Here is a 12,362-nt window from a genome sequence, read left to right on the forward strand (position 1 = left end):
GTCTCATACTTGAAAAGTTTTGCTAAAGAAAATATTTAGACTAGTTTCAATGTAAACTACTAAAAAAATTTCCAGAATAATGTTTAAACAAGTTACATAACAAGCAGATTATTATATTATTGTTTTAGACATTTTTACGGATATGCGTATTACAATATTCCATATTCGATAAATTTATTTAGATTAATTAGGATTAAATTGATATTTTAGTGACGTGCCAAATGGTATTTGTGGTAACTCTATAGTTTTTATGTTAAATGGGTTTACTGATTCCTGTATAATAAAAAGTTTTGATAGGTTTCAGTGAAGTTTTATAGAATATACGTTAAGTATTTATGTGTAAATTTGAATGTAATAACTTTACTAGGATGGCATTGGAAATCATAATTACGTTAATCGAAACTGGTGGTCAGGTCATAGCTGTCGTTCGAAAGTAATACGGGATAACGTTAAATTGATCAGTAAAATACAATTGAAAACACTTAATACACTCAATTTATGTGTTTTTTTCTAACGCTGCTATATTTAATAACTTCTATAACATTTGAGAATAATATTTGGTGTTAGACTTATGAAAATCAATTTTTTAAAAAAGAAATATAAAATTGTTAATTATTGTTATCCATATCAGCCTCAATTAATGTAGTTGATAAAAATTATCGGCACGCAATTTGGATGAAAAAGGGATATTAAAACGCAATTTGTTTACTATTGATGACGAAATAAAACAAGCAAAAATAAGCATTTATATAAATACATTTATTACAATCAGATTTAAAAATATATATTATTATTAGTTTTATAATTAAATTTTTGAATTAAAAAAAAATGTATCGTTGGATAGTCTATTAAATTACATTAAAACGTTTTAAGTAACTTAGTCTCACTTATATACATTTTTTGATAAGCGGAGAGTTTTTGGTGAAATTTAAATGTTCTTAATCGTTCGGCTAAAAAGGTAAAATATTCTCAGGCGTTTGATAGTCGAATCAATATTTTTTTATTTTAAAATTGTAGAATGAAAATAATGCGCATTTCTGCAAAAGATATGAATCCAATAGCAAGTGTCTTAGTGAATGGAAATTGCAAGATTTGTTCAATTATCTGGAGGTTCTGTGGAGAGGGGACAAGGGACAATATAATTTGAGTCAAAAACAGTCATTAGATGATAAGAATGATATTTTGTAAAAACTAATAAGTCAGATTTGTCTACATCCGTTAATGTAATTAATCAGAGCTTTGTAACAGATAACTTACGTCGTTATATTTTAGAAGCAACTTTCAAAAATTATAAGAAGACAGTTGTTTTTGTGAATATTTGTATTAGAAGTAGAATGTAGTTGATGATGATAAGTAATATTTATTACAAAAACAAAACATTTAAATCATAGATAAAATAAAAGTAAATTAATGTGTATACACGATAGTAAGTTTAGAATATCGAATGTATTAAGATTATATTTTATAATATTGACTAAATCAAGATTTTTTTGATCTTGGTTAATCAGGATAAAGTATTCAATGAAAATTAATTTTATAACTTTATCCAATTAGCTTTAAAGAATTAAACTATCATTTATTAATCGAATAGTTTATTAATACTAAACAGCAGTTATTAAATAAAATACAATACTAACATTTATATTATTTTAATGAAAAAATAAATATATTAAATATTTTAATATTATTATTATTATAGTAATACAACATATATGGTTCGTATATAAGGTATAAATAAATGTATGTAATGTATAAATTACAAAAATCAATTAATTTGAGTAAGTATAGAACATCAACGAACGTATTAGAATACCAAGCATTCTATTCTGGAGTCACTGGATCATCCTTAGATTCTTTTGGTTCATTTTCCGCTGGTGTCACTGAATCCTTAGATCCTTCTGATTTATCTTCCGTTTGTGCCACTGTATCCGAAGATGCTGCCGATGTATCTGCCGGTGGTGGTTGATTATTTTCGCCGTTATTTGCATTTTCTATTTTTATGTCATATTTTATAGAAGATTTTCTCCTCTCTATGATTTCTTCAACTTCATCCCTGTACGTGGGCTTCTCAGTCCTATTGAATTGAGTCGGATCATCAAGTGGTAAATCTGGTATATTCAAAAAGGTCTTCCATATGTATCTGTCCATGTGTCTGATCAAGTCCATCTCGTCAAATAGATTCATTATAGCGTTCTCGTTTTCCTTTAGAGATTCGACATAAGTGTTGACATCTACGCTGTCGGATATCTGCTGGTCTTCGGTAATAATGTTCTCGCATTTTTCCAGCTTACTCAGTTTTAGGCTGCTACAGTACTCCTTCATTTTGTTGACTACGCAAGATGAAGCTATGACGGCGTTCAGCTTACCTAGCTCGTTTTTCAACGTTACAAGGTTAGTTTCGTGGTCAATCGAATCTGACGAAATCATAGCGAATACTGTTTCGTACACAGTCAACAGATCATCGAATTTTTTATAGACGGACGATAACATGTCCATGTAGAATGGAATGGCGTGAGCGAAAACACTAGACCTCATTTTGAAATGCACTCGACCGTCCATGTTGTCTATCAGCCCGATGAGAAGCGCCAGGTGAAGGGCCACGCGCTTGTACGTTAGGCACATGATGGACGTGCCGACGATGGTCACGCTTAAGTTTAGGTCATCGCCTGAATAGTATGGGTGAGTGGAGGTTAGCGCATATAGCGTCACCAGTGGGTCGACGTTTTTGATGTCTGGCACCTTCTCCTTGATAAACGGAGACAACTTCTGATCGACATCGTCCAGTTTCACGTTCTCCGATAGGACGTCGTCGAACAATTGGTCCTCGTAGAGGATCATACTGATCAACTGGCGCAGTTGTGACTTGGTGGGTAAGCCGATTATTCCCCGGCTGGCAATAAGTGTGACCAGGGCCAGTGGCATCCAGATAACAGGTAAATGGCGCATTTTCGTCGTCGAGGTTTTGATTCAGATGAGCGGACGCCACAGAAACACGCCTAACCACTCACTACTTCGCCGCCTTCGATTATTTTTATTTTTCGGTATATAGCTCAAACATGTTTTCAAAGAATTGTGTACACACGTGTTTCAATAAGCGTGTTAATGACACTCAAGAAGGAAAATTTTTTTATTATAAAAAAATTTGTTGTTCCGACACAGCAAACAAACGAAACTACAGCGTTAATGAATTGCGCATGATCGCATATTTTTGTTCGCATCAGTATTTTACCTTTACAGTATTTTTTTCTGGTTTTTATTTTTTAATTATTTTTTTAAATAATAATTTGCTTATTTTTAAAAAAATATTTGTAGCTATATGAGCTTGAGTTTAAAACAATGATACATAATATGTATAATAAAATGTAGTTTTAGAAAAAAAATTAATTTTTTTGGTATTCCATAAAATAACTGTTTGAATGTTTTGAAAAAATTCTTATTTTTCAATTTTTGTTTTTTCAGTCGACGATATATAGTAGTAGATTTCTAATATATACCTACCAGACACCAGTATACATCAAATTGTGTTTTATTAGTTACATGGCTTAAATTCATCATTAACTTAAATAATAAAACACTGTTAATGAAGAGTTTAAAAAAATAAATATATTTATAAATTTAGTAAATAAATATATTTATTGTAAAATAGTGAGATTTAAAAAAAGTAAATAATAAAATTAAAATAGATAAAAAAATGCAATTTCATTTTCAATATGGAAACTATTGAAGTATAGAATCTGCAAGTGATAAAGGAAGAAGTTTGTGGTCTATACGCATCAGAAAATGAAGTATTAAAAATGTTATCATAATTAATAATAGATTTAACAAATTACTTAAACTTTTATAATTTTTATAAAAAGTAAAAAACCAAGTTATCAATTATTAGATGCATATTTAGTAACGGTTTATGACAACTAAAACTTAAACCGATTAATCATTATGACTCAAATGAAAATAATAATTACTTTTATATTATAAAAGTCAACTATCGATTAACTATCTAACTTTATCACAAATGTAATAATCGCAGAAAACCTGAAAATATTGTTGAAAAAAATACGATAACTTAAATAATCCAACTTTAGCGAGCATAACATTATTATAACAGAAAAATCAAACATAAATATAAACAACAAGAATAAAAAGTATGTCTAAAAACATTTAGCAGAATAATGGCTATTTCAAAACTAAAAATCAACTTTCGGTTATGGTAAACACAAAAGATATTAGAATAATAAAATTAATAAAATAATAATAATAATAGTTGAACAGAAATATTATGCACGATATATTATTGTGCAAATAAACATTACAAAAAATATGACAGACCAGAGTCCATAGTATCACAGATAGGTCGATTCCTGTACCGTCAGCTAACAAGTGTACAAATCATAAATTAAATACCAGCACCTCTGGCTGTCATAAATGCATTTTTAGAAGCTATCAGCTGCCAATTAAGGCCAGTGGACATAATATATTGGTTATTTATAAAGCTAGGTTATGTCATTAAAAATATTTACAAGAGATAAACAAAATATTAAGGTATTCTTTAATTCTAGGTTTAGAGCTCAATGAAGGTGATTGGATTTTCCAATTCACTCCAGTTTTTTTTTTCCTATGATGTATATTCAGTCTACTATTGTATAACATGGTTTACGTGTCCTCTCCCCTATCACCAATATTCATGCCCACGAATGACTTGTGATCAATTATGAAAACACCACGTTCATGTCTTGCAATATTTTTCCTGTTTTTTTTTTTTTTTGTTTCCACTTTATCGGAAAATAATAGCATTTACTCAATGTGTGATATATTTATAGATATATGGACTTTCAGTTCAAAAGTATATTAATAGGTTATTAAAATTATTCAATTTAAGTGTAAAAACAATCAATTTTTTGTAGTTAAATATTAATAGTCTTTAGTATATTATGTTTAATTTCGACCAGTTCCTCAAAAATAAACATAATATTTGAAACGTTAAAATTATTAAAAACACCAATGGTATACTTTTAAATTTATATAATATTTAAAAAAAAATGTAATACAGATCATGTATTTTCTAAATAAGTATATTAGTTAATTTACTGTAAAATATATTTTTAAAATAAAATCGAATTAAAAATTATAAAATATATAATTTATTATTTATTATACTTAATTTATAAAACATGCACAATACAAATACTTAACTATATTGGTAAAATAACTAAAATAATATGTCAAAATGTATGTCGGAATTATTATAAATTGCATGTAATCTCCAGTAGATTTCAAGGAGGAGATTGTGTGGAAGATTGTCAGCACTATCGATAAAAACGTGCAGCGGGAATGTAATTTTTTGTTTTTATATTTTTCATACATCTGAAACAAACCCTTCTTAGAACTACTAATCATGCAATGTTATTTACATGCTTAGAGTCTTCACTCGGTTCTGTGAATTTAGGTTTGTTGAGAAAACTTTCCCAGACCTCTAGTTTCATGGAGCTGATCGGTAGGTCATTGAACATTTTCGTCAACAACTTCTGGCATTTGTCGAAGATCTGCTTTGCGCCTGTGGCCGTCTCCAAGTTTTCGGTTTCACTGTTGAATTCCATATTCTTCAGTATCTCGTCGAACGTGTTTAGCTCACACGACTCGTTCAGCGTACTCTCGACCAGCGACTTGAAGCCTTTGAATTCCGGTGGCAGTTGCTTGGTCATGTCCTGATTGGAAATTACTTCCCACTGATGATACATGTCGAATTCCATTTCGATTGATTCCTTAAGCACGGAAATCTTGTCCAACACTTGGACCATCGTATTCCAAACCTCGGATGGCTGCGAGGTGATGGCCGCGTTCTGCAGCTCGTTGGTTTTCTCGATGGCGTGCAACTGCATCAATACGTACTTCAGCGCGTTGCACTTGATGGCCGACACCATCGCACCCAGTGCGAACTCAACCGCGACGCTCTGTTTGTCGTAGTAAGACGACACGTCGGTGACGATGTACAACGCCCGGACCACGACGACGTCGTCGCGAGACCGTCCGTGTCCTTCCGTCGGGGGTGCTGCGACGGCGTCGTCGTGAGATTCTCGGTGACCTTCCGTCGAGGGTTCCGCGACTTGTTCCGGTTGCTGTATACCCGCATCCTTTGGCCAGTTTTTCAGCACCTTCAAGCCCATGAGCACATTTCTGGCGGCGGCGGACAGCTTTTTCGGTTCGAGCTTGATGCCCACGTTCAGGTACTTAGCCCAGAGATCGTCGTTCGCCGTCACCGAGAGCAACAGTTCGCTGACGTTGTTGTGTATCGACTTGACGGGCGGCGTACACAGCGACACGCTGACCGCCAACGCGACCACGTTCAACGCGAACTTCATAATGATTTTACCGTCGTTGTCGTCAGTTCACTCTGTTCTCGTGGTCCGCAGAGCGTGCGTGTTTCGTTCCGTTTAGAGTCGGGATTGAGGAGCGACGGCGACGAGACGCGTTCGCCAGCCGTGCGATATACGTACGTGTTACGAGTGTCGCGGGTGTGCTGTGTACGCGTGTTTACACACGTGTGTCACGCGACTTGGTGTTTTTTCGTTGTTTTTTTTTTACCGACGTCCGTTTTTTCGCGCAAGACGACAAATAGAATGGTTCGCGATTAAGTGCGAATTAACCTAATGCACACTATACTATTCGAATTTATACTCGACTGGATTATCGATATCTTTTATGGTTTTTATCAAAGTTTAATCAAAGTTGATTTACTTGATTTCTATGTATTTATTTTATTCTACGGTACCAAAATCAGTACTAATTTATATGTATGATCTTGTATAATCAAGCCGCCCTCTCCCCCGAATTAAAGATACATCGAGTCTTAGAACGCCGTACGTCTTCTGGTTCTTATAGTTTTATTACATTTTCGATTGTACCAGAACCGTGATACACACTTTTTAATACAAATGTTAGCGCTTATAGATTTAATTTACTAGTTTTCCAGACCATACACTAACACGCCTGAAACGCTATTCGAAATAGGTATTGGATAGGTCTGAAAATTGCAATTAAAAATAATATTACAAATTACATTCTAACTGTAGTAAACCAGTTTTGAGTAAAAATCGTTTGTACTCAATATACAATAACATATTTACTTTTTAAGCACAACATGTGTTTTAAGTGAAATCCAAGTTAGCCTGTAACAAAAAATTCCGTAGAAATATCATATTTACAAGCCTTTTGTACGGTATTAAATAATGAAAAAAAGAACTTTAAAACACTCATCGAATTTTATTTGATTAATTAAATAAACAATGGATGGTGTATATAAAACCTATGTTAAACGGTAATATTATAGTTTCTAGATTACCATCTAAACATTTAAAATGTATAACATGTTAATTGTTATACGAAAATCAAAATCTAATATTATAAAAAAAAATTATAAACCGCTTATAAAATATGACGTTTTGTTTTTAATTTTATTTTAAAGTAACATGTTATTATACCTGCTTTAGTAAATACTTACTATATATATATATATTATTATTAGCTATCATATTATTATCATTATGATAATTATATTGAATTATCTTATACAAGACAGTAAGATATCGCATTTTAACAATATTTTTAAGACTATAACTGTCGTGCATTACAAACTCACTACTGTTTGAACATTTTGAAATTAGAGATAAAAAAAGTTTAAATATAAGTAAATATTTTATTAAAGAAAACTAAAGGTTTATACTTCACATAATTTAAAATTATATGGTATTTGTAATGTTTTATGGCTTATGCTGGTTGCGTGCCTCTAAAGTTGTAACTACCTGAAAACATTAGCTCAGAAGAATGTATGATTATAAAACATTTTATCAAATAATTATATTTTAGTTTTATTTAATTATAATCAACATAAATAATTGCTTCAATATATTTAGATAATTATACTTTTTATTTAAAAATTCACAGCATACTTTTCCCATTTTTGTACATCTAAATAACTTTTCAGCCTTCTGGCAATTATAATAAACAATATTTTTAAAAAATATTTGATTAAATAAATAAAATATCATTGAAAAAAGTATTTTGAATAATAAAAAAAATAAATACAAATTTATCCAATATATTTGAGTAAATACATTAATATATTAAAAAATAAATATTTTAAATTATTTATATTAATGAATTGTAAAATAATACAAAAAAATTATAAATATTTTATATATTATAAATTTATGCAAAAATTTCTATTATATTTAAAAATTATAGTTTCTTTTAAAAGTTAATTAGTCATTGTCGTAATAGCAGCACCATCTATACTCTTTCTACTGAGTCGATTATATTATTATACAATAACTAATTTCGTAAAAATCTGACAGTAAATCATAAAAAATCGTAAATTTAATATTATCGTCATTTTTTATAAATCAAAATTATAGCACTTATAATAAAATAATAAAAGAGTATAAAACACAAGTACAAAATATAAATGTATTTGAGATGTATTAGTTTGATATTCTATACCGTATAAAAGTATTTAAGTACTACTAAAATACAATAATGAAAAAAGTATTCGAATACAAATATTTAAATGTTTTACACCTCCGTGACTACTTTGTATGATTAATTTAAGATTAATACTATATACAACATATGTAGTGATCAGATTGATCGGATGAGGTAGAGTCTGGTAATTTTTCACCCACTTAAATAAATCATGGTAGATATATAAAAAAAACTCGTTTTGTAAAAAGATGAAATGACGGCCAACTAGTTTTCGTTTCATAGGTCCAAGCGGTTCTTGATTGACTAGTTGATAGTAAACATAATGTATGTTTAAAGATATAGGTTAAAGATGTAGTATAATTTAAAATAAAGTGTAGATTTCTGGTACCAATAATAATCTATAAGTGCTGTTGTCTATTAATTGGCTATATTATTGTCTAATAGTGGTGAAACTGAAATCAACTAGTACATTTTTTATTGTTGATCAGTAGTAATATATTTTAAAATTATATACTCATCACTTTAAATATTTAGAGTTAAGTCTCGCTATACTACTAAAATATAATAGCTACTAAAAGAGCTTACTGATTCTGGTCACCTTGCCGCTATACCGCCACTAACAACTATAATTATTTAGTGCGAGCTGAAACCCCTGTACGACCGTATCATTTTGTATATAAAGAACTAGAAACACGAGAAAAATTAAAACATCATCGAGCACAATTGGTTGATACAGAAACCTATGAAATAGAAAAAATACGATAATTAAAACGGCAACGCCATCTATCGAAAAAAGTGACTGGGAAAATAAGTTTACACACAATATTAGAACTTCAAAAATAAATCTCTAACTTTTTAATTTTATTTTCACAAAAAAATATCAACGCTAATAAATATATAGATTCTGCTGCCCAAAAGTCACCGAATATATATTACTTATAGGCAAAGTAAAAAAATGGATAAAATAAGTGTGCAATCATTCAATATAAAGTAACTGAAAATGATTAAAATATAATATAATATGCTGTCATTTATTAATAACCATAATTTACCGTGTTACTACTGCAGGTTAACTTTTATAGTTATATAATAAATAAATACCTTTGAATTTTTAATGTAAATGTTTTGAATTGAAGATTGATAAAAAAAATATATTTTTTATAACTACAGTGGTTTCCGTGATGGGTAGGTATTTACGAAAGGGTCGTAGTTAGATCAATATTATAATTCATTTTAGTCGGTGTGATGCACGGCGGCACGTAGTGAGTTTTTCCAACATGGACAACAGAGACGGTAGTTCAGGTGGCACTCAGGAAAAAACGTCAGATTTTTATAAAACACATAACTTACCCACCCGTTTTGAATATCCAGGTAGGTACAGAATATTATACACTTTATACGCGGTATTAGGTTCGATTATATAATACGAACAGGATATTATGTAGAGTGCAGACGTATTTATTTATTTATTTATAATATCGTAACGACTACATCGATTACACGTGTATAATAATACACTTTATCCCGATAAATAGCCCTATATATACAACCACACTGCTCTTTACACTTTTACATTTTTTCACATATAAAAAAAAACACCAGAACGTATCGTCACGGGGGTGGATGATAACTAAAGACATCCAAACACAACTTTTGGCTTATCACTTTTCAACTTGACAAAAAAGCACCAGAGACTATAATTCAGCCCACCCGAGTTCTATTTACACAGATAACGGTATTAACCGTACTAGACACTCAAACTTAGCTTTCAAATTTCAACAACTTTTTTAAATTAAAAAAAAATTCATCTAACATTTTACCAAAGCACAAATTAATATACTCGTACTGTATTTATACGTATAATATGTCGAATATTATGGTTTCTTGTCACAGGTTTACAGAACTACAGCAAAACCAGACGAACTCCAACAAATCTGTTCTACGCGACTACCTACAACGATTACGGATACTTCCCGCCAACTGTGCACACTGCGAGGAAATGTTATCACGGAAAGTCGCAGCGATTCGGGCAAGAGCAGTTTATCAGAGGAATGTATAGAGATCACTCGTTGAACATGTGAACGATATCTACAATAATATATCCATAGTAATATATAAAAATATAGACACATTGTAAGTCAATCGTAATAAAAACACATTAACTTTAAATAGTTATCAGCGTTTTATATTATTGTGTATAAGTAATAAGTATATTCACGTACAAATTAAGTTTTCCTAATATTATTATTATTTCTGTGGTTGTGTTTATTTTATTGGTAGTTTTCTGTTGTTGATCCTGCAGCAGGGCTAATAAAATAATTAGATATTAATCCAGGCTTAATGTGATTTTTATATAATACATATTCATTTTAATAATGTAATTGTAATAGAACAAAATAATATCTATGTATTAATAATATAAAATATCTAACACATTTAAATGTATTAAATTAATAAAGTTATAAAGTACTCCGTGTGCTTGAGTTGAAGTAACACAGTAAGGTAATGGGTCCTACTCCTTATACCATTTCAAATTTAGTCATAGACAATAACAAAAATAATATCATATTACCATATTATAGCCAGTACTATAATAAGTTAAAGTCAAATAATTTCCAAATTGCACCTTACACCAAGAATTGATTTATCACAGTATACAATAAATAGCCATATGGGTTCGGGTGTAATAAATGAATTTACGAGAAATGTAAATACACATGAATCCTAAGTCTAATATGGCTGATAAACCTTAGACTCATTAAACACTTGAAAATATATTGGAATACATTCAACGCAAAAAATACGATAAATAATTAATATATCAAATAAAATCAAAATCATTTATTGTAATATTTTTGTTTAATTCGTAGACAGCAATAAGTATTATAATACTGTTTTAAATATGGCTTTTTTCATTAAAGTGCAGTACCCAACCCGTACCGGTGTTGCGTGTGCTTGTCACGTAACGAACGAAGACTGCTCCTGTATCGCTGGTGTGGACCGCTGGAGTATCCTGAACAAACAATCAAAACGGCCAAATTAACAAAATCCAATTACAATTATATTATTATATTATGATATTAACAGATAATAAACTCACTCCGCCACAGTATTTAGCAACAAACGACGATTCTCCTGTTTTCTGATCGACATTGTAAATTTCTAAATAATCGGTATTGCATGTCATTCTCGAACCAAGGTTAAACACTAATTAAGAAAAAAAATCATCCATATCAATGTGTACTACATGATTTAATATAGCTTGAAAAGAACAAAATGAATAATTAATTTTCAAATTAATATGCGATCAATCACAATATTATTTTTTTTTAACGATTTAAATCGACCTAAAATGTGACTATTTAATTGTTGTTTATCGTCTTCACGCAACCTTTTAATATTTCATCTAAAATTTCAATTAGTAAGGATTCAGATAACTATCTTGCTATATCGAAAAGTATTATATACATTTTTGAAAATATTAACATTAAAAAAACTAAATTTTTGAGAAAAAAAATTATGTTAAGTTTTTCTTAAGACGATCATAAAATATTGAAAATAGGTTATAGATTAATTTAAATAATAAAACATCTACAAAATAGTCTGCATACACACCTCTAAATTGAATCGTTATTGGATGTGGTCTAGGAACCGCAATATCCCACCTGCAAGTTGAGTTCTTATTGTATACCATAGAAAACCTTGGACTTACAATCGTGCCATCCATATTGAACATTTTTCCACCGCAACCTCTACCTATATTTGTGTCCAAAATAGTAGTAAAATACACATTTCATCAAAGCTGAGAAAATTAATAATATTTTTTTTGTTTTTTAACTCAAGTTAACATGCAATATTACTTATAACACTAGGTAGCTTACTTTATT

General features: G+C 30.0%; 3 protein-coding genes across 3 annotated transcripts in view; 1 reads left to right on the forward strand and 2 right to left on the reverse strand.

Moving 5' to 3' along the window:
* Positions 1–1,684: 1,684 nt before the first annotated feature.
* LOC113553787 lies at positions 1,685–3,002 on the reverse strand. Its single transcript, XM_026957313.1, has one exon. It carries the CDS (start codon positions 2,944–2,946, stop codon positions 1,822–1,824), a length of 1,125 nt encoding a protein of 374 aa, XP_026813114.1. The 5' UTR covers positions 2,947–3,002; the 3' UTR covers positions 1,685–1,821.
* Positions 3,003–9,729: 6,727 nt separating this feature from the next.
* Positions 9,730–10,604, forward strand: LOC113554666 (UPF0691 protein C9orf116 homolog). The gene is made up of 2 exons (XM_026958615.1): positions 9,730–9,846; positions 10,369–10,604. Exons 1-2 carry the CDS (start codon positions 9,753–9,755, stop codon positions 10,554–10,556), a joined length of 282 nt encoding a protein of 93 aa, XP_026814416.1. The 5' UTR covers positions 9,730–9,752; the 3' UTR covers positions 10,557–10,604.
* Positions 10,605–11,320: 716 nt separating this feature from the next.
* Positions 11,321–12,362, reverse strand: part of LOC113554739 (cubilin-like) — a 30,823-nt gene continuing 29,781 nt past the window's right edge. Inside the window, 3 exon segments of the mRNA XM_026958705.1 lie at positions 11,321–11,488; positions 11,576–11,682; positions 12,091–12,231. Coding sequence (XP_026814506.1) covers positions 11,372–11,488; positions 11,576–11,682; positions 12,091–12,231 — 365 coding nt within the window. The 3' untranslated portion in view covers positions 11,321–11,371.

The sequence above is a fragment of the Rhopalosiphum maidis genome, chromosome 2 (genome assembly GCF_003676215.2).
Source record: "Rhopalosiphum maidis isolate BTI-1 chromosome 2, ASM367621v3, whole genome shotgun sequence".
NCBI lineage: Eukaryota > Metazoa > Arthropoda > Insecta > Hemiptera > Aphididae > Rhopalosiphum > Rhopalosiphum maidis.